This window comes from Anguilla rostrata, chromosome 4 (genome assembly GCF_018555375.3).
Source record: "Anguilla rostrata isolate EN2019 chromosome 4, ASM1855537v3, whole genome shotgun sequence".
Classification (NCBI taxonomy): Eukaryota; Metazoa; Chordata; class Actinopteri; order Anguilliformes; family Anguillidae; genus Anguilla; species Anguilla rostrata.
The window spans coordinates 14,478,329-14,505,917 of record NC_057936.1 but is presented as its reverse complement, the minus strand read 5'-3'; the positions used below and the strand labels follow the sequence as shown (position 1 = coordinate 14,505,917).

Genomic DNA, 27,589 nt, shown 5'->3' with positions numbered 1-27,589 from the left:
CCAAACATATGTGTGGATGGCTCTCTCACAGTCAAGATTGATTGAATAGGCGTGTATATGTCCAATTTGTATTGGTATGTATGTATTTTGCTGCCCAGCCTTTCTGTTGCGTGAATGACATAATGTTTCTTGGTATAAGTGTGTGTTCGTAAATGTGAATGTAACATGCTGCGAGGGAAATGTCCCCATGGGGATAAAGAAGTTGTCTATGTATTGTGGTCTTCCTCACCACCCACAGTTGCAGTTGCCACAGCAATATAAGAACCAGTGCAGTGAGTCTCAGGATCAGTTAACAGAAAATTCATTTAATTGTATTAATTGTAGGGGGAAAGGGAAGGGGAAGCAAAAAAAGAACAGAAACTTCTTCCCGGTCGGGGTATCAGTCTTCCTCCCCAGGGTGAGTACAATCCTCCTGGGAAGACAAAGTGAACAGGGGTTAGGTGCGTGAGCTCGGGCACTGGCCAGCCCGCTCCAGGTCGGTCTCCACTCCTTCCTCCCTTCCGCCAAAAGGTTGAACGTTGCAATCCTACAATTCCTCTTTCTTTTTCCTTTGTTGGCTCACAGCCGCTTACCGCCCAATGAACCGATGAGGAGAGACGCCAGGCGCACTTGCTCTCCCTAGTCCCGCACAGCCCTCACTCCTCTGTGCTGCTCCTTATACCTTCGGTGAGGCAATCAGCTGAGCAGTCTCAGGTGTGCTGCAGCAGAGTGGAAAATTCCACATACCTGCACTCTGCTGCAGCCCTGTCCTTGGTGCTGATCCTTGGAGCTCACCTGGTCTGCGGCTTGCTGTCCCTGGTCCTGAAACCTTCCAATAGTTCAGACGGGAGGTAATGTCCACTCACCACTTGTCCCAGCAGTCGCCGGTGGCGGGAGGCCCGGCCGCCCTGGTGCTTCTCGTGCTCTCTTGTGGAGCACCGATAGGGCCTCGGGGCGCCACAGTATGTATGTACAATATGTATTTTACATGCAGTATTTAGTGTACGTAGCAAATATACAATAACTTGCACATGTACTCAAATTCAGTTCAGAAGCAAGTATAAACATGTTTTCTGGAGAAATATGCTTCCTGTAGTTACTCAGCAGAAGTTTAGTAACCACAATAGGTTTGTAAGATTCAATATTTATTTAGTAGCCCTAAATATTTCCAATTTTTAATTTGTATTTATTTATTTACCCCCCCTTGGGGTTTTCAACCTTTTCTGATCCAAGGATGCCCAACCATATATATTTTGAAATATTTATCCAAATCTACATATAGTCACTGTATATCAAGTCTGGCCAGGGACCCCCTACATTACCTTCAAGGATGCCCATTAAAAACCCTGGATGTCGATGTTTCTATATTTCTCTATATGTTTGTTACATAATTTTAAAATGCTTACACATTTTAAAAATCTTCTGGTGTGCAGTTTTCTGTGGGTACAGCAACAGTTGTCCCAAATTGCATAACGTCCCTCCAGGCCAATTCATAAAAGTTAGCTACTGATGGAAATGATAAATATCACTTCCTTGTGGATGGATTCCAGGTAACAATATAAAAGGAGTTAGTAGCTCAAGTTTCTCACTAGAAAAGTGAACTCTAAAAAAACAAGATGGCAAGATATATTGTCAAAGTTGAACCAAGACCAATAGATAGAATTTACATTCAATTTCCAGAAAGCCTGGGAAAAAAAGAATATCTAATTCAAGATGACACAGTAAGTTTGAATACATAATTGGTAAATGCACAGCACTCTCAAAAATGTTAATATGTTAATATCTAGCACACTTTTTTGTGTGACTACTTTTGTGTTGCTTTCAACACATTTTGTGTTAATGTATGTCACGAATATACAATTTATGTATTACCAACACAAAATTGCATTTTGTTTGTAACACACCTGTTACAGTATGATGAAAACATAGCACTATGTATATTGTTACATTTTAAAATAGCCTGAAAACAGCCTACAAAAAGTTTATTTTCTAGCACACTGCTTTTATACACCACTGTTACATTCCGGCAGTTGTTCAGTTAATCATTCTTGTCCCACAAGACAATTGAGTTAAATGGAGAACCAAAGGAAATCACCATCCGACGAGAGAGCTCTTGGCTTCGTCAGTTCACACCGTGGCGCTGCAGCTATATGACTGTTACCTCGTTGGACTCGGAGAAGGAATGCTACTTCCCTGTCTTCAGAGAGATTTACTCAGCTGGGCCGACCATCAAGGAAAATTCAGGTGAGAAGCTTCAATCTCTGAGTTTTCACACATTTGTCACAGGTACTATTCATTTAAAAGGTCAGAAAAAGAATTGATAAATTAATTGAGGTTCATGCCTTCTGTAGCAATGTGATATAACTTTCAGGTGAGGGCATGACTTGTAGCGTCAGTGGGAGTACTGAACATCCTCTCCTGGGAGTGGACACGGCGGTAGAGTTATTAAAAGTATTTTGCTTGTCTGAACAGGATGTAAGTTACTTCATGATGTTCTGCTGTAACTTGACTGACACTAAAATAAAGTCTTTGCTATAATTACTGATTTTTTCTTTCTTTCTGTGAAGTGAACCAATAATGGAATTTAATGTTTGTTGCTCACCCACAGCTGTACTTTGCTTTTAATGAATTCCATGTTTGTGCAGCTTAATCTAATGTGCAAGTCCTTGCTCCCTAGCGTCTCACTCCTTTAAGAAGCATTTAAGGGGTTGGATTGTCCTTAAAGATGGCAGATCTCGATTGGATAAAATTGACAATTTGAATGTGCCTCCATTCTCTGAACTTTTGGACTCATTATAGACTGAAAAGTACTTCCTGTGAATTCTATGAGGGCTTAGGGCTGTCCCACAGTCAAATCAGCATTCTTGCAAGTGTTCTTGTACAGACTTTTTGTACCCTCTATCTGCTCTCTTGGTAAGTCTGCATCACTACAAACCTGGGCTGAGGGTATTACCCAAAATTCTCTTTACATCAATGATGTAGGAAGTACAGGTGGAAATATTTTTTTCATAGATGAGTCAGGTGTATAATTTGAATGTATGCTGCATTGTACACTCAGAAGAACTACGAAAGCATGGTCTTTCTTTCCACGATGGACTGAAGCAATTAAACGCACCAGCTTATACATGCATTTTACTCAAAGCCTGTTTGTTACGCGTGGCAACCGTATGCTTTTTCTTTCTTTCTTTTCTTGAACTTCAAGCACTTGTTAAGCACATATTTTTTATTTCAATTTCAGCTAAGCTACCTCAGGATGATTTATCTCTGGAGAGAAAGGAATCTTTGCTCAACAATCACACGTTTCAAGGTAAAATGTATACACATGCTTCACTCCTTACATCTTACTACAATATATAAACCATAAAACCACATCAATAAACCAGAAATGTTGATGTTGTGTCAATGATGTCAATAATATTATAGACAATTATCTAGAGCTTTTATACAAGCAAGTACTACAAAAAATGTGTTTTCCCCCCACAGAAAAAGTTGGTCAGCATGGAAAAGGTAATTCATACTCATTTTTAATGATCACCATGTGTAAGATTATGTTCTACTATAATTTCATAGCTAAAATTGTTATGCCAAGGTAATATTCTCTGCAGTTCTCAATGCATCCAAAGTAATTAAATACAGTATGATTTTATGAAACTGCATATGTTTGCAAAGTTACATTTACAGTGCAGTCCATAAGTATTTGGACAGTGATCAGGATTTTTGTTGTTTGGAAATGAAACCACGAATATGAGGTTAAAGTGAAGACTGTAAAATTTAGAGAGTATACTATGAGAGTATTTGCATCCATATTGGGTGAACCCTGTAATAATTGTAGCCCTTTTTATACATACAGCAAATACCTATGCATCTTCAGCAGGTTTATATGGATCCCACTATGTTAATGCAACCAAATATAGCCTATTATTTGAGAATTAAAAATATATACAAGAGCACTACAACAAAGTTAAGCAAATATTTGTTATTTGGACAAGAAAAATCAGAGAAACCGTTAGGGAAATGATTAATCACAAGCTGCAAACATAGAAAGACAGATCAGGATTATGAATGTCTTATTATCTTATCTACTAAGAGCAACGTTTTGCATTATAAAGCTTTGAAATGTGAAGCTTCTTTGTATTATTTTATACAGTATGTATAGAATAGTACTGTTTGCAGAAAACTGATTGCAGAATCATAAAGAAATCTGTATTCTTCAAAAGAAGATAGCTATATCTATCTATCTATCTCTCTCTCTGTATTACATAGGAATAATGTATTATGAATTGTTTTAAGTTATTTATTTTCCACTACTTGTTCTCTGTAGATCAGCAGGTCAGCAGGACAGAAAGCTTTACAGGTAAGGACTTTATGTTAAAGGCACAAAAAGAATGCATAGACAGTAGAGCAAGTTGAATATTTATTCTTGTATTTCACAAAAGCAGCCGACACACTTACACACAAACTAATTTACTTGGACATGGTCTGTGCAGCCTAAATTTGAGAATTTAGGTAAAACTGATCACTTCCCATGTGGTTTATTTTCAGATTAATTCAAGAAATAAAAATAAACATCCAAAGTAATTTTCATAGGCTGATATTTGCAGCCTAATAATAACCCTAATGGTTTCTCTTATTTATTTTTGCTTATTTAAACACTTATTTATTTTTGTCACTCAATCGTCTTCTTGTACATTCATTCCATATTGATGAATGTAGATTTCTGTAAATGTTCAAAAGCATGGTTAATCTTTTATGGGAAAATGTGTATCCTTTTTATGTTTTGGGTAAACCCAGTTGTCAAGGAAGAAGCTTCTCAGGAAAGTTCTACTGGCAAATCCTTAATTCTCAGTGTTCTCCTGTAAGTACAAACATTCCTGGATGTCTGTGAGAAATGAAATGTACTCTTTCCTCTAGATGTTTATATTTCAGTCATATATAGCTTCAGAAACAGCATTATGACAGAATATATTTTTTTCTTTGTAGGGGCATCATCAGTATTGTTCCTGAACAGTTGCAGTAAGTATTTAAAGCTTCCTAATCTGAATTTCTCATATGCATATATAGGGGCCAGTGCAGAACCAATTTTCCACCCAATACAATTGTGGTTACAGAATGGATTTTCTAACCATTGGCAATTCATTTTATAAACTTTTAATGTTGGAAATGCATTTAAGCAGAATTGTAGATATCATCATCAACATCATCATCATGCATTTGGTTCTTCTCTAGTCAATAGCAGCAAAAGGATCTACAATCAATCAATCAATCAATCAATCAATCAATTAATTAAACTTTATTTATCAAGCGCATTTAATCCAGCGAGTTCAATGTGCTTTACAAGGCATAGAAACGTGAAAAAGCAACAGTCAAAACAAATTTTACAGTAGAATAATTAAATACCTTGCTAAACACAGATATAAAGACAAATACACAGAGGCCGAGCAGACATGCACACACACGGGGGCACACATCAGTATAAAATGTAGACCAATTATTAAAATCACACTAGGTTCTATGTACAGGCCAAGCTGAAAAGCTGTGTTGTTAGCATACATTTGAAAACCTCAACTGATGTGGCTGTTCTGAGGTCTACTGGGAGACTGTTACAGAGCCTGGGCCTATAGGAGCCTAAAGTAGCATCTCTGTACTCTGTTTTTGATTTCGTTTTTGTGACTATTAGTAAATTAGAGTTTGTGGATTTAAGAGTTCTACTGGAATACAATTAGACAGCATGTCATCGATGTACTCAGAGGATAAATCATTGACAGATTTGAAAACAAGGAGCAGATTCTGAATGTATCTAACTGGCAGCCAATGAAGGGACCCAAAAACTGGTGTGATGTGCTCTCTCTTTTTGGTTCCAGTTAGAAGCTGCATTTTGAAAACTCCAGAGTTATACTATTACTTTTCTAGGAAGGGCAGAGAGCAGTGTATTGCAAGTTTTTTCATTGTAGTGTCACATGGAAAACAAGGGGTCTGAGTTTTGCGATTAAAATGAAAGAATGCGGTTTTAGTTTTATCTTTTATGCATTGCTGAAAACTTTGGTTGCAATATACAATTACACTGAGGTGTCTTGCCTGGGGCTCAACATTTAAAGAGGCATTTTAAGGTTTTTTTGCAACTTTATTTTTTTTGCCATGTATTACCTAAATCTGTTTTATCCTTGTTTACTTGGAGAAATGTATGCCCCATCCAAATAGATTTCAGAAATACAATTGAGAAGAGAGTCTACTGGCTGAAGGTCATCTGGTATATATATATATGTATATATATATATTGTGTTTGCAAATGGAAGCATGAAAAGCCTAAAAAACTAAAGGGCCAAGCCTTGCCCTTGAGGCACACCACATGAGATAGCATGTAACATTAATACCATGATAATATTTCTTTACAGTTTCACTCACAAACCTGGCCTCCCTGGTTTTGTGAAAGGAGGGAACTTCTTTGAATTGCCAAAAGAACTGTGGTTTGAGCCTCGCAAGATAGTCACATTGATTTACAATACAGTGAAGATGTAAGTGGAAACCCAATCTTTTTCAACCCTTTGCTTAACAACAGCCCTACTCATATTTCTACAACAATGCAATTCAAAATACAACGTTTTAAATGACTATAAACTCAGAAAATCCCAAAAATGCCTATTAATCAAAGATGGCCTTTAGTGAGTATGCTAGAATCTAATCCTATTAATTTCCCAAAATGTGTTTAAATCCAGGTACTTCCTAAAATGTACCGACATAAAATAGTTTTCTGCTATAATTTGTGAGAAATATATCTGACTGAGTACTGACCAGGCTCAATAAGATGAAGTTGTTCAAAAACACACTGCCCTTGAGTATGAATTAACAACCAAATTTGTCAGATTTGTTAGACAAATTGTCACACTTGGCCATAATTTCAGTCTATACAATTAACAAGAGTTTTTTTTTAATATGGCTGACCAATCATTACAATTGCAGTCTCAAGGCTGTCTGTTTTTTATCACAATTGCAGTCTTTTGTGTTGTAATGTACATGTATCTTTTGAAGTAAGGCACAGACAACCTTTCGGAGACTTTGGAACTTTTGCCGCAAGTGGAAGAAAATTGATGACATCAGAAATGTGTTTTGGTTTCCAAGCAAAAAAGCAGGTTAGTGTACTTCAGCTCTGAGATGATGAACTTACTCAAGTTGTACATAAACACCATGCAATTCTTGAGCATTTATTGAATTTCGTTTCAATGCTAGAGCTCAAATGATAAAAAAAATTAAATCAAATAATACTTTTCAGTTCTCAGCCAGTTAAGTTTTAAATAACATATTTGACAAACACTTTGACACTTGTTTAATAATCAACAAAGAATGTTTCTCAAGATAGCCATAATTTATTTTCATGTTTATTGAAATGCTAAAATTGTATAGTTAAAGAATTGGATCTCAATCAATCTTGACACATTTTCAGAGTTACAATATGTCTCAGTCATGATCACCATCTGAGTGATTCTCTTCAGATAAAAAAAAATGAGAAGCCACAATGTACACTCTATGATATTATATGATATTAATAAGTCTGAATTTGAGGAGCATGTAGTAATGTCCCATTTTAAAAGTAACACATCTCTCTATCTTAGAATACATCTCACGACACTGGAAGGAAGATGCCTTTTATGGCAGCCTGTTCCTCAATGGTTGTAACCCAATAATGATCAAGAGGTACACAGAAGATCAGCAGAAAATTCCAACGGAGACTTTGGAAAAGGTGTACCCTGATATCAAGGAAAACATCCAAGTGAGTTGATATGGCGTAGCTGGGTAACACTTTATTAAAATGTTATCAGTAAGTGTGTTGTAAATAGCCACTTGCTCCAAATATTAATATCTGTATTAATCAGAATTTATTGATGCAAACATTTCAAATGATTACATACAGTAGGTTAATACATCAATGAATAAAGAAAAACCTTTGGCATGACTGTTACTTTGGATAGAAGTATCTGCCAAATAAAATGGAATAATGATCATTTTAAAAAAGCAGTTTTGTTTTGTAACCTCTTCTGGTCCTCATAGTAACTGGCAGCAATTGTTACTGGCAGTAAAATGTTTGTTTGTAAAGCAGGTTTTAGTCTGCATTTGAGAGTTTTCTATGTAAAATAAAATATAGCAACAGCCACATTGTTATACAGTAGTTGTAACTGCCTTCAGTGCTTGAACTGTCCTGAAAAACAATTTCAGTAAAACAAATTCTCAACTACTTGTTGTAAGAAATAGAATGTGCTTGTAGCTAGGCTGTACTGTAGAATGAACCAATTTAATGCTACACTGGACTACCCCAAAGTTATTTTGTGTGATTTATAGGGTAACCACTAATTTCAAAATTATGTACAGACGGGTGACAAATTGAAGGAAAACTTGAATAAATTAGTGGAGAAACAAAACAAATGCAAATGTATCCATACAAGTGCACCGCATGATACAATTAAGCGATTAACATCCCATCATGCTTTGTGGAATGTATAAAAATGCTGAGCAGGTCCAATTGACCTTGATCTAATTGATTTTGAAAGAGGGTTTATTACTGAGGCATGGACGGTAGGAGCTTCAGTCACAGAGACTGCTCAACTGGCTTGTGTTTCAATAAACAACAGTGACTAAAGTAACAGCTGCATTTAGATCTATGGGAAAGACATCACTAAATAGGGTCGGAAAGTGTGGGCGAGTGCATGTGTGGCTACACCAAGAGAACAGTACAGGCCTCAATGTTTAACCCCTACAGTGAGGAGGTTTGGTGGCTCTGTTATGCTATATTTTCCTGCCATGGTTTGGGTCCACTTGTGCCCACAGAGGGAAGGGTCGCTGCAAATCAATATAAAGTTATTCTGAGGTATCACCTTTATCCTAGCATTTCTATCCTGATGGGAGTGGTCTTTTTCAGGATGACAATGCCCCCATCCACAGGGCACAAGGGGTCACTGAATGGTTTGATGAGTATGAAAATGATGTGAATCATATACTGTGGCCTTCGCAGTCACCAGATCTGAACCCAATTGAACACCTATGGGAGATTTTGGACCGATGTGCTAGACAGCGTGATCAACCAAAATCATCAAAATGATTGACGGAATATCGTTTGTAAGAATGGTGTTTCATCCCTCCAGTAGAGTTCTAAAGATTTGTAGAATCTATGCCACGGCACATTCTGGTGGCTTGTGGTGGCTTGACACCTTATAAAGACACTTTATGTTGGTTTTTCCTTCAATTTGTCACCTGTCTGTATATTTTACATGTTTCTGATGGGAACCAGAGTTTGTGATTTTGAATTCCATTATCTTCATCGGCCTCTCTACAAAACACTGAATAGATTTATGCCTGTTGCATCCATTCCTGTTCCACCAGAATGGAAGCATCTATGTGGTGGACTATGAGATACTGGACGGCATAGCAGAAGGTATAGTCGACAAGTCACCACAGTTCTTGGCTGCACCCATTATGCTGCTACAACAGACTGAGGAGGAGTTAAAGCCTATTGCCATACAGGTAAATCTTCAGTGTCATCGCATGAGAATTACAATATTTCAAACAAATTAATTCAAACATTGGAGAGTTGGAACAATCAGTGCATTTGCAGTAATACCTTCAACAAAATTGTATTTCCATGAGCTTTTTGTTTATTCTTGAATTTTGCATTAGGGTGTTAAAAAAAACAGTTTGTCCTGTTTGTTCAGCCATCTATACAAGTAATAATTATGTTTGACAAACATTGATAAATATTTTTTTTCTTAGTTGAATCAGAAGCCTGGAGAGAATAATCCAGTTTTCACCCCACAAGACAAGCCAGAAGCCTGGCTCTTAGCCAAGATCTGGGTCCGGAACTCTGACTTCTACATCCATGAGTTGGTTTCTCATCTTCTCAGGACACATCTGATGGGGGAAATATTCTTCATTGCTAGCTACTCTATGGCTGATCAACATCCACTATCAAAGGTATGCAATTGAATGTGCATACCCTACCACAAACAATAAATTTGTAACTATTTACATGAATGGTAGTGAGATATGGTGATGGAGAGCTAGCTACAGTATGTGCCATGAAAGCCCTTATGTCATTTTGATCATTGGAGAAACACAAACCTGAAATGTCACACTGGCTACTTTCTTCACCATCACTACACTCACCGTGAAGACTGGGAAAGTTCTAATTTTGTTCAATTTATTTTGTGTTAATTAACTTTATTTACTAAATGTATTTATCAGGGCCAATGCACATTGATCTAGTATACATGACGGAAGACAGTACCTACCTATCTCTTATATTTGCTAATATTTTAAAGTTAGCAAGCTTTCCCTGCGAATGTCATTCTTCCTCTTGAACAGGGCAAGATACTTGAGTAGGTGTAATTTTGAAGTGGCTTTATGAGCCACTATAGTGCTAGTAGAAAACTAAGTGGGCTTTTGTCTCAAGGTTCTTCTACTGCTCTTCTACTGGCAAGATGCAATTTAGGAGATTTTCTCACACCACTGAGAACATTGTGTCAGCTGGGTCTGTTGACTATTCAAGAATCTTCTTTAGGTTGCATAAACATTTTATTTATTAACTGATACATTTTTATGCAGTGTATTTGCATTTTGTATTGTGTATTTTGCTCTAACAACAGTATAACTAATGCATTTATGTGTTAACAGATTCTTCGTGCAACTGGTCGGTACACTTTACCAATCAACATTACTGCTAGAAACACCCTCATTAATAAAGGTGGATTCTTCGTGGAGGTCAGTATAAAATTTTATCATTGATTACCCAAAATAATGTTCCCTTGACATTTTTCTATTATTGCATAACACTAAAAAGGCCAGAGCTGACAGCATTGGGTGTTTGGACTTTAAAATACAAATTACTCCCACACCGTGAATGCATATTCTCTTCCTTCCATGACTTTTCCTAAATAGCTGGGATTAAAATAACGGCGTTGTTAGAATAAAAAAAAATTCTAATTTTTTTGAATATTTTACTTTGTATTTATTTAATTATGTTCTCCATTTTGTGTTTTGTTTGTTTTGCACATTTTAGCACTTTTCTCAATGTGCCTGTAATACACCTTGGCACATTTTCTTTACCTATGAAACAAAAGCAAGATAAATTAGAAATAAAAAGTTGAAATTGACGTGTCCTTTATATCAAGAAAATGGTTTTGCAACATACTGTTTCACAATTTTTATGAGACTAGGTTGTTGTGGATGCTGAAATCAATCCTGTAATGCTGGATGAGCCTGATGCCACTGGATGTCAGGCTTGGTGGTTTAAGGTAGAAAGAAAATGTGGTCCTCTCTAGTGTTAATATGGGACTTTTATGGTGACTTAATTGAACCAATGTTTTCCCGTGAGTATGCTTACAGTTTTTTCATGTGTTAAAAGTTTTTGCTACCAGAAACCCAGAAAACAATACTATATTATACATTTTCACCCACACAGCACACAGGAATTGGGGACGGTGGACAGTGGGAGGTCATAACGAGGGCAACTCAGGAGATTACCTACAAGAGCCTCTGCCTGCCTGATGATGTGAAGCATCGTGGCATTGAACATTTGAAGAACTTTCACTACAGAGATGACGCCATGGCCATTTGGGATGCCATATATAAGTAAATAGCTATTAAATGGAGGATGCTTGTCTTTTCCGTAGTGATCTTTTCACAATTCCAATTATCATGAATGCAAACCTGTTTATTTAATTTAATTACTTATTTAATATATCCAGCTTTGTTCGTGAAGTGGTGAATGGATGTTACACAGATGATGAAGAGATACACAAGGATCCAGAGCTGCAAGAAATGGTGTTTTTCATATACAACTATGGATTTCTGCAGAAGTCAGGTAACTTCATTCATAATAACGTAAAAACTCTGTCCACACTGACAAATGGCAACCTGTTTAAATTAAATGGTAAATTGAGGAAGACTGGATATATATTTTTTTTTACTTTGGATGTGTGTTGATCATTAGATTGCCCCTCAAGCCTGAAGACAAGAGAAGAAGCCATTAAATACATCACCATGATAATGTTCACCTGCTCTGCCCAACATGCTGCTGTGAACCATGGGCAGGTACAGTACCCTACTTTCAGAAACATTCATAGATGGCCCAAAGAGAAAGACTGTGTAGATCAGATCATAGGTTTATTTTCTGCTGTAATGCTTTTAAATGTCATTCAATCCTCTACCACTCTCCTTGTAATTATGTGAACAGTAATACAGATTTTGGATTGAAGATGTATTTCAGTTTTATTTTTGCACAACTTTCCTTTATAACAGTTCTACTTTTGCAATGAATTTGCTATGTGTATTGATTAAATTGATTTTGTCCAGATAGACCACTGAAAATGTGCTCTTAATAACGTGTGTTCTGTCAACATTTAGAATATAAGGCCTGAGATTACTGCAAGAACTGCAGCAGCACAAACGCAATTCTCAAGCCAGCGAGAAGTTTTATTGTTTACCCTTGTCATTAAACAGTATGATATCTATGCATGGATGCCAAATGGACCAACGACAATGAGGAAGCCTGCACCCAAGGACAAGGCGGTGACTGAGAAAGACATAATGGACACTCTCCCAGACATTGACACAACACTGGAGTCTATGAAAGTGGCTAATTTCCTCAGCCAGGTGTCAAATGACTTTGTAAGTATTTGGGAAGGCAAAACCAGTCAGCTAAGTTATTGTGCAGTACCTGTATAACAGAGAGTTTTTCTGTCTTCAGAGTTTTCTTCAGAAATAATACAAATGACTGGAAATTATTTTTAGCACTGGAACTGATTGTTATACACATATGAGGCAGAAATTGAGCATTTTGGGTACATATATCAGTGGTTTTGTGTTCATCCTGAAATGGATGTCATACCTACAGTGTAATAATATGGTGTTGGATCTTTGATGCTATGGAGTTAGTTTGCATCCACTTGTCTTGGGGTACTTGTTGTGGTAAATGGAATCATGAACACCAAGACAAAAACCTGGTATCCTCCTGTCTGGAAGCTCAAACTTTACCCAGAAGTTACAGAATATTTGAGACTTAACAAAAATATGAAAAAAAACAGAGAGAAAGATTCACTACTGTGGCCCTGAAATAGCATTTGTATGGGTTTTGGGGTTTTGGATATAGACAAGCCTTCAAGATCTGGCCCTCAGTACTGATCACTTTCCCCACAGGTGCCACTTGGACAGTACCCTGAGGAAGTTGCCTTTGAAAAACACACGAGAGAGCCCATCTTAAACTTCCAAAGCAAGCTGAAGGAAATTGAAGAAAACATCAAGAGGAGATCTGCCTTGCAAGACTTCCCCTATGAGTACTTGTACCCGGCAGGGATGGAAAACAGCATCACAATCTAATGTATGTCAGCTATAGAAAATTTTCAATCTCCATTATGTCTTGAAAACCCAACACCAAAGCCAGATCTCATCATTGCACAACCTGGCAACAACTGGCTCTCCCCTACCTGTGAGGGTTGCTTTTCTCTACTGGTCTCAGCTTGGTGGAACAAACTTCCCAAAGTGGTCAGGACAGCAGAATCATTCGCTATCTTTTGGTACCCGAAACAAGATAACTGAATTGTCAGTTGAGCTACATTGTTAAGCAAAGATACAGAGCTTGTATCACTCTCTGTCAGATTGCTAACAAACTTTATTCACAGCTCATTTGACTTTGATGCTTTATGATGGAATAAATATTTGATGATCAACAACTGAATGAAGACTGATGACACGGGTAACTGCTGTAAACTGGAGTTACTTAAGACCATATCAACAAAAGGTCTTACCTCATGCCATACCTTACCTAGTGCCTACCTACATTGACTTGGGTGACTCTCATTGTCAATGACAGAATATAAACCTGAGGAACTACACAATTAGCATTACACAATGGAAATACAATGAGCGCCATAACATTTGGCATGAAGATTTGGCTCTGTCCTCCACAATTTTAAATTTGTAATCAAACAATTCACATGTGGTCAAAGTCTATATTCTCATCTGTTATTAACGGCTATGTGGATGAATTTAACAGGCTGTCTTTTCTTTTGTGGAAAATTACAAATATGACATATTTTGAGTGTATATCCTTATGTTTAGTGCCTTATTGTGGTTCCCGGGCTGCCCAACATATAGTCTGGGCATGTTGCTAAATATGTAACCTCCCATTTTTAATTAGTTCCCACAGAGAAAGATCTATTGTTGTTATCTTTTTTAAGGATAGCACATTTCTCTGCCTGTCTAGGAGATATAAATCCTGCTGAATAAACTGTACTCTTCAGAGAATTGCAGACTCTGGATTTCTCTCCATGATATCATACATTAAAGCTTAAGCTCAATTGAAGTCTCTGTGCAGAACTGAATTATTCCTCAAAAGGGTATTTAGATATTTTGATTTCACCATGTAAACATTACATCACTTTTTACACATAGTCCCCCCATTTCAGTGTACCATAATGTTTGAGACAAATGGCTTCACAGGTGGTTCTGACAGCTTTCAGTATCTAGTCTTGATTCTCGACTTTTCATTGCCTTTGGAGTCTGTTAACATGAGGACCAGAGTTGTGCCAATGAAAGTCAAGGAAGCCATTATGAGAACAAAAACAGTCAGAGAAACAGGCCAAACCTTAGGCTTACCAAAATCAACTGTTTGGAACATGATTAAGAAGAAAGGCGTCTTATCTCTTCAAGTTAAACCAAATGCCTCAAAAATCTTTTGACGGCGCCTCCAGCTACAGCAGGACAATGATCCCAAACATACAATAATAAAAGCTTTTGTCAAAAATGACTAACGATACCTAAAGAGGTTGCACAGTAGAGTTCTCTATGTTTAGAAATGATCTACTGTGCATTTTCTGAAGTCAGCTACAGCCAATGCGGAATTGAAAAATAAAAAAATAAAAAGAATATACCTTTTATATTTAGAACATTGGAAATGTTCTTTAAATTAGAATATACTGTAAACAACATCCTATTCTTTCCATTCCATAAAAGCCCATAATATAACCTACATCATAGGAAAATATGGAGGCAGTTGGTGGCTTTTATTGTGGCTGTTATCATTTCACGTTTAGCTCTTTTAAAGGGACTTTCTGGTGTTCCTAAATATTATTTTAGGTTTGACCATGCAAGTCTTCTATTTTTGCTCAGTTTGCTTATACTTCACCTGAAGCAGAAGCATTCAAAATCTGCCAAGGGATCCAATAACGGAAGAAACTTCTGGGTTGGCGTACACATCACTGTGGCACTCTATTGAACAGTCAACCACTTTGAGAAAGTGCTCTAAGTCTAAGATAGTTTATTCACATGTGAGGATAGGTCACAGTAAGAATGACTGCCACAACATTGCTCCCTGATTTATGAATGAGAACACAGACTCATGTAGGACTCCATTACAGTGTTGACAGTTCTGTTGCTAGCTGTTTGGAGATGTTGATTGAACTACACAAAGATGTATGAGACACCAATTCAAGTCCAAGAAGAGTTAATAATGAAGAAGAAACCAAGGCAGCGATGCATCAAGTGATATAAAACACTTTCATGGAATGGGGGACCCTGAAAAATAGAGATTGCATAAATGTTAATACAAAATAAGCACATTAAATTAGACAGACATAGACAGACCCAAAGCCCAAATATTGCCTAATTGCTGAGGCTTATTTTTCAAATGCCTTATGTATGCACTATACTGTATATTCGGAAATGTAAAGTTAACAAGTCAAAAAATGGAGGTACACTCTACCCCTTCCTCCGCAGGTGAATTTGCCTATGTTGTGAAATGCCATTTCCAGCGGGATGTCCTTAGTGTCCCCGAATTGCACAGCCCTCACTGGCAGAGCACTCCTGTCTGCGAGGATTCCCTCATCACTCCTCCAGATGTGATCATTGCTGTCACAGTTGCACAGAAGGCCTGGTTTGTCACACGTACCTGTCACAAACACACACCTTTACAAACAAATGCACGGTATATCTAGAATATAGGCCGTACACGCTACGTTCAGCATATTCAGCTATATTCAGCAGCACACCTGTCATTCCACAAGCGCAGCTCCCACTGTTGCTCTTTGCTCCACCCCAGTCCAGCCTCTTCTGCCCCGCCCAGGACACCCACCAGCCCCAGCCGGACTGCACAAATCGTGTGTGCCGACAGTCAAGCTGGATGGAAAACCATTCTGCTGTCAACTATTGCATTGCAATGCAATTTAACGCACATCTAAACCTATGACAAAGAAATTTAAACAGCATATGCAATGTCAGGTTATCAGTAAGTACTATGGCAATAATTCACTTTGGATCCTCCTTTTGAGCCACTATATTTACATGTGCTGTAGAAGAAATCCTTTAAATATGTCAAACAAATATAAATGTTTTAATTCTGATAAGTAAATGGTTTTTATTTTTATTATCTCAGTTTTGTGTTTGATTAAATGGGAAATAAGACCCGTATTTCAGAAGAGCAGCTTCCCCCTTGGCTGTTGCATTTCTTCACCTTGACATGCTGCTGGCAGGAAGCGGAGGCTAGGGCTAGGGCGTGGAGCTGCACCAGGTCCGCCTCGTACCGCAGCTCCCTGCTGTAGCAGCCAGGCTCCTCGCATGGAGAAACACGCACTTGCCCCTCCCCATCGTGACTCACCACCGTGACACCTGTGTGAAAGTAATGCACTTTTGGCACCGCTGCAAACATCTCCACAATGCCACTGTCGCCACCACCAGTCTGTCTGGGGTAACTACATTATTAAAGCACTGTGCTTTTGAATGAAACAGACATTAGGGCTTATGAATTTTGTATATGCTAATTTCAGTTTGTGAACTGTGAAAAACATATAATGTTCATTTTGGTTATGGTGCCAGCAGCCACTTGGAAACCTTGTTCCTATTTTTATTTATTGTGTTCATATGGTAGAACATAGAACTGCAGGTATGTACAGTGAACTCAGTCGTGGGAAAACTCGTACACAAGTGATGATTTGAAGTTAACGATAACATGGTCTTACCTGTCAAAGGGTCAGAGGTCATGTCACAGTAGACCTCAAACTGGGAAACTCCATGTCCTATCCCATCTGGATCAATGAGGTATCGTCCTGACTGGGTAATGCCAGCCTCTTTCAGAGCAGCACATGACACCAGAACTGGTTCTCTGGACTCTGGACTCAGATACATACCACACTGATTGGGGTCATACTGGGGTGATTCACGGTTTATTACACTACGTTTTTATCATAGCTGCAGAGGTAAAAGCAAATGATCATATCACGATAATCATAGAATCATAACTACTGCAGGCTATCTATTGGTCATATTAACTGCTTATCATAGGTAGACTGTTATCTGGAGCCTGAGTAATGCACTAATTAGATTGACACATCATTGCAACTCAAATAATGCAGTAAGCTTCACCACCATTTTCATTCATGGATCTGTTTTTCAAATAAACTTTTTTTTCTAGTTATATTGGCTGTGATTGGAGTCATCATTCTTTTACTCCAGGGTCTTACTGTGCCCTCTGCATTGCAGTGGTCCAATTGTGTGGAACGCCATCTCCATGGGGACATCTCTGGTGTCTCCAAACCGCACCTCCCTCAAAGGAAGTAAGGTCATGTCCGACAGAAAGCCTTCATCAGACCGCCACACCTCGTCATTGGCATCACAGTTGCATGTCGACAATCCAAGGTCACATTCGCCTACAAAGCAGATTTTAATCTTTGAAGCTGTAAAAGTCACAATGAAGCATCCCTGTTTGTGCAGGCCAAACATTAAAGAGTTTCAAAGTGGAATTTATATGAAATACTCACAAATGCAATTTTGATATTTGTTAAATAAACAGGTATGTAAATAAACATGGCATGCCTTTGCTTGAATGTAAAATGTTACAGTGATCTTTCACTTCCTGATTCATTCAAGGAGCGCAATCACCTCTCTCTCCACAAGCACATCTTCTGCTCCCTGTAGTGGCTCCGCCCCATGAGTCCACCCTACGTCCATCCCAGGAAGTCCACCAACCCCACTGTGCCCCCAGGAAGCGAATGTGTCGGCACTCAACCTGCATAAGCGACAGTAAGTACAGGGATTTCCTCCAAAATACTTTCAGAAGAGGAGGCAGCAGAACTGAAGCTCAGCCCAGTAATAAATAAACTGTATTTATTGCTACTTGCATTGCTAACTGTGCATAATATACATGGTTTTATTTCACATCTGACAGTTTGCAATGATTACACTACATTTACATTGCCCTATAATAATGCACTGCAAAACCACACCAAGTAAGCATGTAGCTTCGTACCTTAACATCCTGAGTGCAGGAAAGAGAAGCCTCTATCAGTGCTCTGAGCTGAGGCAGGGATGCATTCTGGTACACAACCTCCCTGGAGTAGCAGCCAGCCTCCTCACATGGCCCGACTCGAGTCCGCGATTCTGAATTGTGACTCACCACCGTCACTCCTTGAGACACAGCATAGGGCAATAACAGTCTTACACCAGAAATACTATGCGAGGGATGAAGAGAACTTTATGTTGATACATTTTTTTGAAGTGGTACTTTTTTTTAAAAAATCAGGGATGCACAATAATATTAGAGCCGCACCAATATTGGACAATAATAGCTTAAAACAATGTATCAGTATCAGCCCAATTTGACAATTATGGGTGATGTGACGGGATGATGTGATATGGGAGTGTGCCATGGAGGTGATGCATTTGATGTGCTATTGACGCTGTAAATAAAGTGAAAATGTCATGCTCAAAAAGTAGCCTATTCATAGTCATCTGAACCTCTCATTTTTAATATATTTTTAATTAATTTTTTTGCCAGCCAAACTCACAGGAAAAACTATACAGAGATTCAGTAGCCAGGAAAATCTAGATATAGATTTACCTGGCTAATAGTGAAGAAAGTTTGAATGTTTTGTTATACAAATAATATTTTACATTTTCCACCAGCAGTGCATATCTACTGTACTTCTTGAATGTGGAAACTTAATGTCGCACAAATGCAAACTGTGTAGTTTGCATTTGTGCAATAAAGTAAAACAGGGAAGTGTCAGCGTCATTGCGGGAATGCAATAAAAAATTCAAACATGTACACTGTTTGGTCACAGTACTTTTAAAAAGAAATTAGTGCAGTGTACTCACACCATACTGGGTTTCAAACTGAAGAAACTAAAAATACAACAAATCACTAAGACAAGGTTACTATATACCAGTAAAACAAAGTGACCCGTGGTTGCAGAAGAAAGACTTAACCCCCACAGGGATATAATTTCACAACTGACAGCAAGAGAGGCCACACACGACACAAGTTCAAAAGCAGGAAAGAGGAAGAGTGGTGACAGCACCTGGTATTCATGGATACGGGAATGAAGCACAACTCCAACACTGGGACTACTTTGAGATTAAATCTGGCATTAACTATCCATTATTGGACTGGTACAGTCCAACTACGGCTATAGACCTTAGGTAGGTAATCATGTTGTCTACTGGGCAAATACATAACAATATATCAAAAACAATACAAGGTAAATTCATGAGACTTACCAGCCCCTGGTTGAGAGTCCATGTCACAGTAGACAGGGAATGGGTTCTGTTCCTGCCCAGGTCCATCAGGGTCAATAATGTATGTTCCGGACACAAGCACTCCAGTGTCTCTCAGCACTGAGCAGGACTGAGCAACTGCATAAAACACAAGCAAGCATGCATGCACACACATGCACGCACACACATACACACACACGTTACTGGTGTGGCATGAATTATGTCCAAGTTGTTAAATCATCACCAGGTGGTAGGTCTGGGAAAACTGGTCTATTCAGTAATAATTTACTACTGAAAGGTAATCTAATTTGTATCTGTAATTAAAGTAACTGAATTATCAAGAACACATTTTTTAATCACAGGATCTTGTATAATGTGTACATATAGTGACATTTTTGGGAGTGGACGTGTTGGTTTTTTGTTCGATGTGCATGCTGCCCTGCTGAATTACATTGGTGTTTGTGCAGACAGATTTTCTGCGAATGTAATAACCCTTAAGTTGATTTAATACATTTCACAGTATGCTTACAGTAATTGTTACTGTAAGCATACTGTGAAATGTATTACAAAAACTTACAAGCTAATTGCTGCCAGCAAGTTACATAAAATTATAGAGTATTCCTATTACAGTGTATATTTTCCATTTGCGACAATACCAACATAAACAAAACAAGCTTTTCAAAGGTTTCTTCCTAGACCTCACCTTGGCAGTGAACAGCAGCTCTATCAGGAGTGCTGCAGACTCCTCCCCTTTTAATTTCACATTGGTCCAGTGAGCGCTCATCCCCCCGACACTTAACCAATAACACGGACACTGGAAGGTCATCCATACTCTCTGGCATCCTGAAAGTCCCAGTAGGAATCCAAATTAAACATGACAGACATGTGGTTGAGAGAAGCCTAACATAAAGGATTGGTGTCTCAGAAACTGCTCAATGGTCACCTTTTCTGTTCTCAGTGATTTCGATTAGTAAAATGAGGACAATGTAATTCTGACATATAACCACAGGGGACGTCATTTTCTTCAATATGATCAAGAGATCAGAGATGAACAGTTGTTGAGTTACCTTGCGGCCACAGCATTTCCCATGAACCCAAGCTGGCGACAGGCCACTGTTGCCTCATTGTTTCCCCAATGCTTAGCACAAACTCCTCCTTGGACCCCCTCAATATTCACTACAACACACCCTCCAAACTGGTTCCTGCCTCCACTTAGTTGTAAACGCCCTGTGAAAGTGAAAAATACTTCAATAAACCAAATAAAACTGATACAAAATTTAAATTAATTAAATTTCACACAACCATCATGAGTTGCATGCAATAAAAACCTGTTTAAATATCACATAACCAACTTTTATTGGACTCTGTATATTAGCTTACAGGGAAAATAATCTCTGTTTTAAATAAAGTAAACCTTTGCAGCTTTTAGATGCACTCCAATCCTATTAACAAACTACTGTAATTTACACTATTTTTGAAATCTCAGTCTATGATTCCTCATTGGAGTATCTGTGTGACGTACCTGAACCTGCAGGGGATTTTACGGTCTGAAAGTGGGCGGAGAACCCATCCAGCTCCACTGAGGAGTCCGATTTCATCTGGACAGTCATAATATTGGACGAAGACCTGAGAGGTGGTGGCAATTCTGAACCACAAAACCTGACAGAGACCAAACAAGACAGATTGTCATTTCAATGAAATGTATTGGTCCTATACAGTCCAGTGATTTTGTTATGATCCAGTTATTTGAGGGGTGCATACTCCATCTGTGTGGAGTTCAATGAATATTGCCTTTCTAATTAAATGGGGGATTGGGCCGGTGTGTGCTACTTACCTGCCAATCTCCTGTTTCTCTGATATTCTTCCATCAAATACAATGATATGGTCATACTGGCAGCCCCTTTGCTCCTCCAAAACCATGGAGAGGAAGTTTAGCTGGACAAGGTGACCTTGCTGGACGAAGATCACCCAGGTACAGTCCATTTCGCTGGGGTAGGCATGAGGAAACCCTGGGCTCTGAAAATCCCCGTACTCTTCATCCAGAAAACCTCCGCAGTTCACTGGATAAACATACAAACTATTAGTCCTCTCTAAATGAAATCAGCTCAGTTGAGCTAAGTTCAGCTTGAGCTAGTTCAAAGTCGATTGAAAATCATCTGCCAGGCAGAACAATGACAAAAACAAACTAATGATAAGAGAAATCACTTCTGAACAAGGTGCTTTAGAATGTGAAATGCTACAGTGACCTCTGCACTTCTTTATCTTAATAAATTCCCCTGAAGAAGAGGGTACAAGTATGGGTCAACATCTGGAATATTCCATTTAACATTAGCAAATGCAAAGCTTTAAATGTGAATTGGAATGCATTGTAAAAGGACAGTGTCAACCATTATCACTGTAGGAACACTGATGATGACTTTTATAACAACCCCCTAATCTTCAAAGTAAGCACAGGCAAACTCAAGTGGGATTTGACTGAAGGTTTATAAAATATTTTACATTATAAAAGAGCAGCAACCCCACAATCCCATAGAACATATTTTAATTTCATATTTCATATGTGTAAAACAGAACAACTTACTTGTGGTTGTTGCTTCAGATGTTTCTTGAATTCCAGGGGTTAAATTCAGCTGAGGTGATGTCCCTGTGGTGACCATGACTACATTTGTGGTCATTAAAGAATCATTGTGCTGTTTAGTTGTAGTTTGAGGTACATTGCCACTGTTTTCCACTATGAAGCGATCTAACAACCAGTCAGTTCCAGTATTTTCAGTGGTGTGCATTGTGCCCTTGGAATATGGCTCTGTCATAGGTAATGTGGGTGTGGGAGAATGTGTCCCATGATCCTGGACTGGGGAAACAGTTGAGGAAATTAAATCTTCATTGGTAATAGTTGCATAATGGTGGATAGAGGTTGCCTCCTGTGTTTTATCAAGCTGTAAAGGTATGTCCGTAACATTGGGGGTTGAGTTCTGGGTGCTATATGGAGAGGCCTCCTTTGATTGCATGTGCTTTTCTAACAATTGTATTACAGTAACACATGAACCATTTTGTGTTACTTTTCCCTCGCCACAAGGCTGGTTTAAAGATGCAGTTGGTCCAGTCGAAAAGTTTCCAGTTTTGTAATCAAGACCTTCAGGAGTTTCAGAATAATCACTTATCTGCTCATTGTCGATACTCAGATTTAAAAATGTTGGAACTGCAGTGGCGTGTACCAGGGATAGCCCCTTTTGAACATGCGTAATACTTGCATTAACTTTATATGTGGACCCCACTTCATTAAAGACTCTCTGGATATCAGTACTCAGCTCATCCACAGTCATCTGCTGATGTTCATACCTCTGACCCTCTAACTGGGAGACAAATGGCACTGATTCCTTAGACTTGTTCACAGGTGATGCTGAGAAGTCATGTGCATTTTCATATGCGGTTAGCATAGTAATTGATGGAGTAGAGTTCCTGTCCACAGATGCAGTTTCAACATTTCTTCCTGTTATGATAGACTCTGGAGAGTTAATGGATGAAGCTGAGATTGTAGAATGGAATTCATGAGTGCCATTTGTATTACCCCTTGTGCTTTTTCCAGTGCTTTTAGATTCATCAGCATTTTCCATGCTTTCCGAGTCCTGTGACTCTGAACTGAGTTCATCTACTATGTGACCACTGGGGATACTGCTCGAGTGAAACGATGCAGCAGTGATCCTGCTTGTGGGCTCATGGTTCTCATCTAATCTTTCTCCAGGGAGTGCTTCAACTATGCCAACAGCCGATGTGTGAATTACATCAAGAACTTCAGTAAATGTCTGAGTGGTAGGTACTGGAATAACCTCAAAAGAGTTTGATAGCTGATATGCTGTGACTGTGTTAGATTGGATATCACTGTTTGTCTTTGATGACGTACCACTCAATAAAAATGTAAAGACTAGAGGAGGATCTAATATCTCAAAAGACCCTGGACTGCCACCTGATACACTTGTTGAAGGAAAGATAACCGGGGATTCTGGACTTTTTATCAGTGATATTGTTGAGCCCCAATTTGTTATTTGTTCCACTGGAAGTCTTGTATTCATCTTTAGCGGTGTCTAGCTGCAAAACCACCGAGAGAGGAATACCGAGCATTTGTCCATCTATGTTTGAGTCTGATTCCCGGTCTGGATAATTCTTGATGTTGGAAGGTCCCCCATTCCGTCCGGTTAATTCATTAGATAATGAAGAACTCTCAATTTCATGTCCAGATGGGTATGTCATATAATCCTGCTTGCCACTTATAGATGTTGCAACAGGAGCACTGTGTTCAGTAGGTCCCATGCTTTGCCCTCCCTGAAACACTTGAGTTGTTTTGCCGTGCTCTGTAGGTCTAGTCCCAAAAAATAGATCCCCAACATTCCCGAAAGGTCCATTTCCTCTGGGCTCAAGACTGGGCAGACCTGGAGACTCCGATCTCTGGTGCACTGCACAATCATTGTCCATTTTGTAGCAGAATACATCCCACTTCTCCAGCAGGTCTTTCCTGACACCATAGGAGATGATTCCAGTCTGGTTCTGCCCACAGTTCCAGTTCAGATGCACCCGAGGATAAGCAACCTCCGCCTCTGAGATCCAGCTGGCCCGGCACTCCTCCATCCCACCCTCATTTGCTGCAAGCAGCTGCTTCCTATCAGCTATACTAGCACCAAAATCTCGCTCACAGGCCAACCTGGCCTCCATGTAGGTAAGGCTGTACCTACTGTTACGGTCGTAATGAAAAACGCCTGCCACACGTCCTGCCAAGAAACAGAGTGTTTATATATTCCTTCTAAATGATTTGACATCATTATGAAGATTTGCACATTTCTCACATTTTCCACAAACTAATCAGTATGTGTGTTCTACATCGAGATGGAGAAGCCCTGTCAATCACATGGCTTGTTCTGTCAAATGTATTTGTTTTTTTATAATAAATTTTAACATCATTGCATAATGTGCAAAGAGAAAAAGAGGAGAAAAAACATGTACAGTATCCGCTCTCCATTATGTTTGGGACAAAGATGTATATATTTTTCCTGATTTGGCTCTGTACTCCACAAGTTTAGATTTGTAATCAAACAATTCACACGACTGAAGTGCAGATTCTTAGCTTTTATTAAAGGACACCTTTTATACACGTGTCTTTTTCCCAAACATTATGGAGGGCACTGTATCACTATTTCATCTCATGGTTGAATGTCATGTTCCATTTAATTTCCCAAGCTTTCAATGCACCAGTGCAGTACTCTGCAAATAGTTAATATCAAAGAATTAATTATGAATTAATTATGATATAGTAAAACAAAAAGAAAGGTGTTTAAAACAGCCATAGCGTGATCAATAAACGGACATGGTACCGGGCAGTTTCTCAGACAAACTGCGTAAAAGCTGGAGTTTTAAATCGTGCACTTAGTAAATTATAATAAAAGAACGGAGAAACCGTCAGGTTTTGATGCAGCAAGTTTTTTTTTTTTCTGTCTTTTTCAGCCAATCTTAAAATTAGATTGGAGTGTTTCCATAGTAGCTCTATTACTTTCGTTCTAGATAAATACTAGTTCCGCAGAAAAAGCGTAGGGATTTCCCCAATTTGGTCTTGCAGATATGTAATATTTGTTCATTTGATAATAATTATAGTGCTCGTATTGCCCAATAGCCTATTCATTGACAACTTTGCCATTGACATCTGTGTTTTTGATGCTTTTTTCCTACAATAGCCAGCTCTCAGGGGGCGATTCTATACTACCATCTATACGCAATCGGTTAAATCATGTTTTGGGATGCCACTGCATCTGTCTGCAAAACAAATAAAAAGTTAATAATATTCAATCGATCCATCTGACCTGTGTGAAATTAGTCAAATCTTTCCTTAGAAACGAGCAATCTAGGGCACCACAGCAGCATATCTTAAATTACAGGCTTTAGCTAACGTGAATTTTGGTTAATATGAAAAACAATCTCGATCATTATAAGTGAAAATAAATAAATGTAATTGGAAAGTCTTTGGAGCTTTTATTTACAACAACTTCGCTTTGAGAAAAAAAAGTTCATTTTAAAAGTCTGCATTAATCATAAGAGCATGCTGTAGCTTACATGTCCAAAAGCCTTGATAGATCCGTAAGATAAAAGAAAAGTACATTTTAAAAGTCTGCATTAATCATAAGAGCATGTAGCTTATATGTCCAAAAGCGTTGGTAGATCCGTAAGATAAAATGCGCAAATGAATAAATTGATAGTTAAACATTTCAACGGTTAGCGTCATGCTTAAGCAATGTAAGTTATTTAAACAATAGGACATACTTACGACGGAGGTAATGCTCACAGCTTAAAAGTTCACAAAAAGTTGTACGTATGAAATAAATTATTATAAACTTCAGCAACATTTCAGTTCCCTTTTCTGTTTTGTGCATAATATTAAAATCGGTTGGCAGGCTACAAAATGTGATAGTAAAATGCTGAGGTCTTGGGAATCTTGTAATCTTGGCTACAGAAAAGGTTTCACGTCCGGTTACCTCCCATTGCCCTCAAATTTAAGGGCATGAAAGTCCCTCAATATACCACTAGACTTAGAATCACCTTACTCGATACAAAAAGTTAATTTGATTAAGATATATAGTGGTACGGTACGACATTAATACCCACATTCTCTATACTTAAGCGAGCCTCTGGAATATTATTGTTTGGGGAAAGTTTTGGTCTTCGGTATATGATAATGATACATTGTCTGTTTTGTAGATAGAGACCAGCACATATTATCGGGTGTGTTTAAGTCTTTCCCCTCTAAACCTTCATGTTTTGCCTGCATCGTATTCCCTAGATTTTTAGTGTAGTTTATCCCAAATAATGCACGTATCACAATCTGAAAATGGCTAAATAAAAAAGCGGTATATATATCATGCTAATAGTATTGTAGAAACCACAGTAGCAAACATACGGTGAAACACATTAGAAGCAGTAATAATCATAAATGAAATGAAAGTATTTAACAGTTAATTTGGTGCTGTATAAATTACAGTACCATAACTTCAAGTTTGAAACAGAGTAAAATGCTTATTGGGAACTCAGCTGACAGCAATTCACTATAACCTGCAGAACTCTAACTGTACTATAACTTATACAACATACACTATGTTACCAAAAGTATGTGGACATCCCCTTGGTCCGAGGCTATTTTCTTGGTTTGGGCTACACCCCTTAGTTACACTGCAAATAAATCCTAATGCTACAGCATGCAATCAAATTCTGGAGAATTCTGTTTCTCCAAGTTTGAGGAAGACCCTTTCCTGTCTCAGAGCAACAATGCTCCCAGGGATAAACTCCATATTAATGCCCATAATTTTGGATGATGGTGGATGTCAGGTGTCCACATACTTTAGGCCATGTAGCGCAACTGTAACTTATACAGCTTAACTTTTAAGCGTTCTGTCTGTCGTTTGAAACTCGTGGAGATGGCTTGGAAGGTCCAAGTGTGTATTTTCTGCGACTACGGTGATGAAATACTGATGTGAATGAGAAATGAGAATAAATGAGTAATAAATTATCCCGGACGCAATGTTTTTTCCTTCCATGGTTGATTGATAGCACACAGATGTTGAATTCCAGCAGCTGCCAGCTGTATGCAAGGAAAGAGTTTGATACACGTAGTATTTCAGGCCATGCGATCACACAGCTACACAAGCAGTGTCATTTCTCAGGCTGAAGGAAATCTTAAGCATAAGTGCCTTGGGTTTACACTGGCTAATCCTGCTATCGTTGCTATTAGAGAGCTAAGCACCACAAACTACTTCTTAACTATCAGACCTGTGAAAAAAAGGGGTATCTAGATACTTTCAATATCAGTCACACTTACACTAGGATTGCAATGATGCTTATCGGAGAAACCTTAGCATTTTGAGAAAGATTTTGAAAAGTTAATTTTCTTGAATGTGGTCGTCTTAGAATGTCTACACTTAGGGGACTTGTCATGGACATATGAACAAAAGATAGACAAAACAACAAAGAATGAAATGTACAGAGGAAAAAAAATCTGGTCCCAGTATAGTACCATGCTCACATGTAATCAGCATTTTACATGAAATGC

General features: G+C 38.4%; 2 protein-coding genes across 2 annotated transcripts; one reads left to right on the top strand and one right to left on the bottom strand.

The window, feature by feature from the left end:
* The first annotated feature begins 1,556 nt into the window (after window positions 1–1,556).
* Window positions 1,557–14,323, top strand: LOC135252586 (polyunsaturated fatty acid 5-lipoxygenase-like). Its single transcript, XM_064330833.1, has 18 exons — window positions 1,557–1,700; window positions 2,040–2,223; window positions 3,218–3,286; window positions 3,463–3,486; window positions 4,301–4,333; window positions 4,771–4,834; window positions 4,960–4,992; window positions 6,372–6,491; window positions 7,006–7,106; window positions 7,587–7,744; window positions 9,349–9,489; window positions 9,736–9,936; window positions 10,636–10,722; window positions 11,423–11,592; window positions 11,709–11,824; window positions 11,954–12,054; window positions 12,463–12,630; window positions 13,159–14,323. The coding sequence occupies exons 1-18, from the start codon at window positions 1,596–1,598 to the stop codon at window positions 13,336–13,338; spliced, it is 2,055 nt and encodes a 684-aa protein (XP_064186903.1). The 5' UTR covers window positions 1,557–1,595; the 3' UTR covers window positions 13,339–14,323.
* A 939-nt stretch (window positions 14,324–15,262) lies between these two features.
* Window positions 15,263–26,387, bottom strand: LOC135252583 (uncharacterized). Its single transcript, XM_064330827.1, has 15 exons — window positions 25,814–26,387; window positions 22,088–24,269; window positions 21,341–21,566; window positions 21,029–21,165; window positions 20,574–20,733; window positions 20,210–20,349; window positions 19,510–19,644; window positions 18,260–18,417; window positions 17,893–18,019; window positions 17,475–17,660; window positions 16,974–17,123; window positions 16,469–16,623; window positions 16,008–16,134; window positions 15,722–15,907; window positions 15,263–15,534 (listed from the first exon to the last, which is right to left on the bottom strand). The coding sequence occupies exons 2-15, from the start codon at window positions 23,574–23,576 to the stop codon at window positions 15,518–15,520; spliced, it is 3,393 nt and encodes a 1,130-aa protein (XP_064186897.1). The 5' UTR covers window positions 23,577–24,269; window positions 25,814–26,387; the 3' UTR covers window positions 15,263–15,517.
* Between the last annotated feature and the right edge of the window lie 1,202 nt (window positions 26,388–27,589).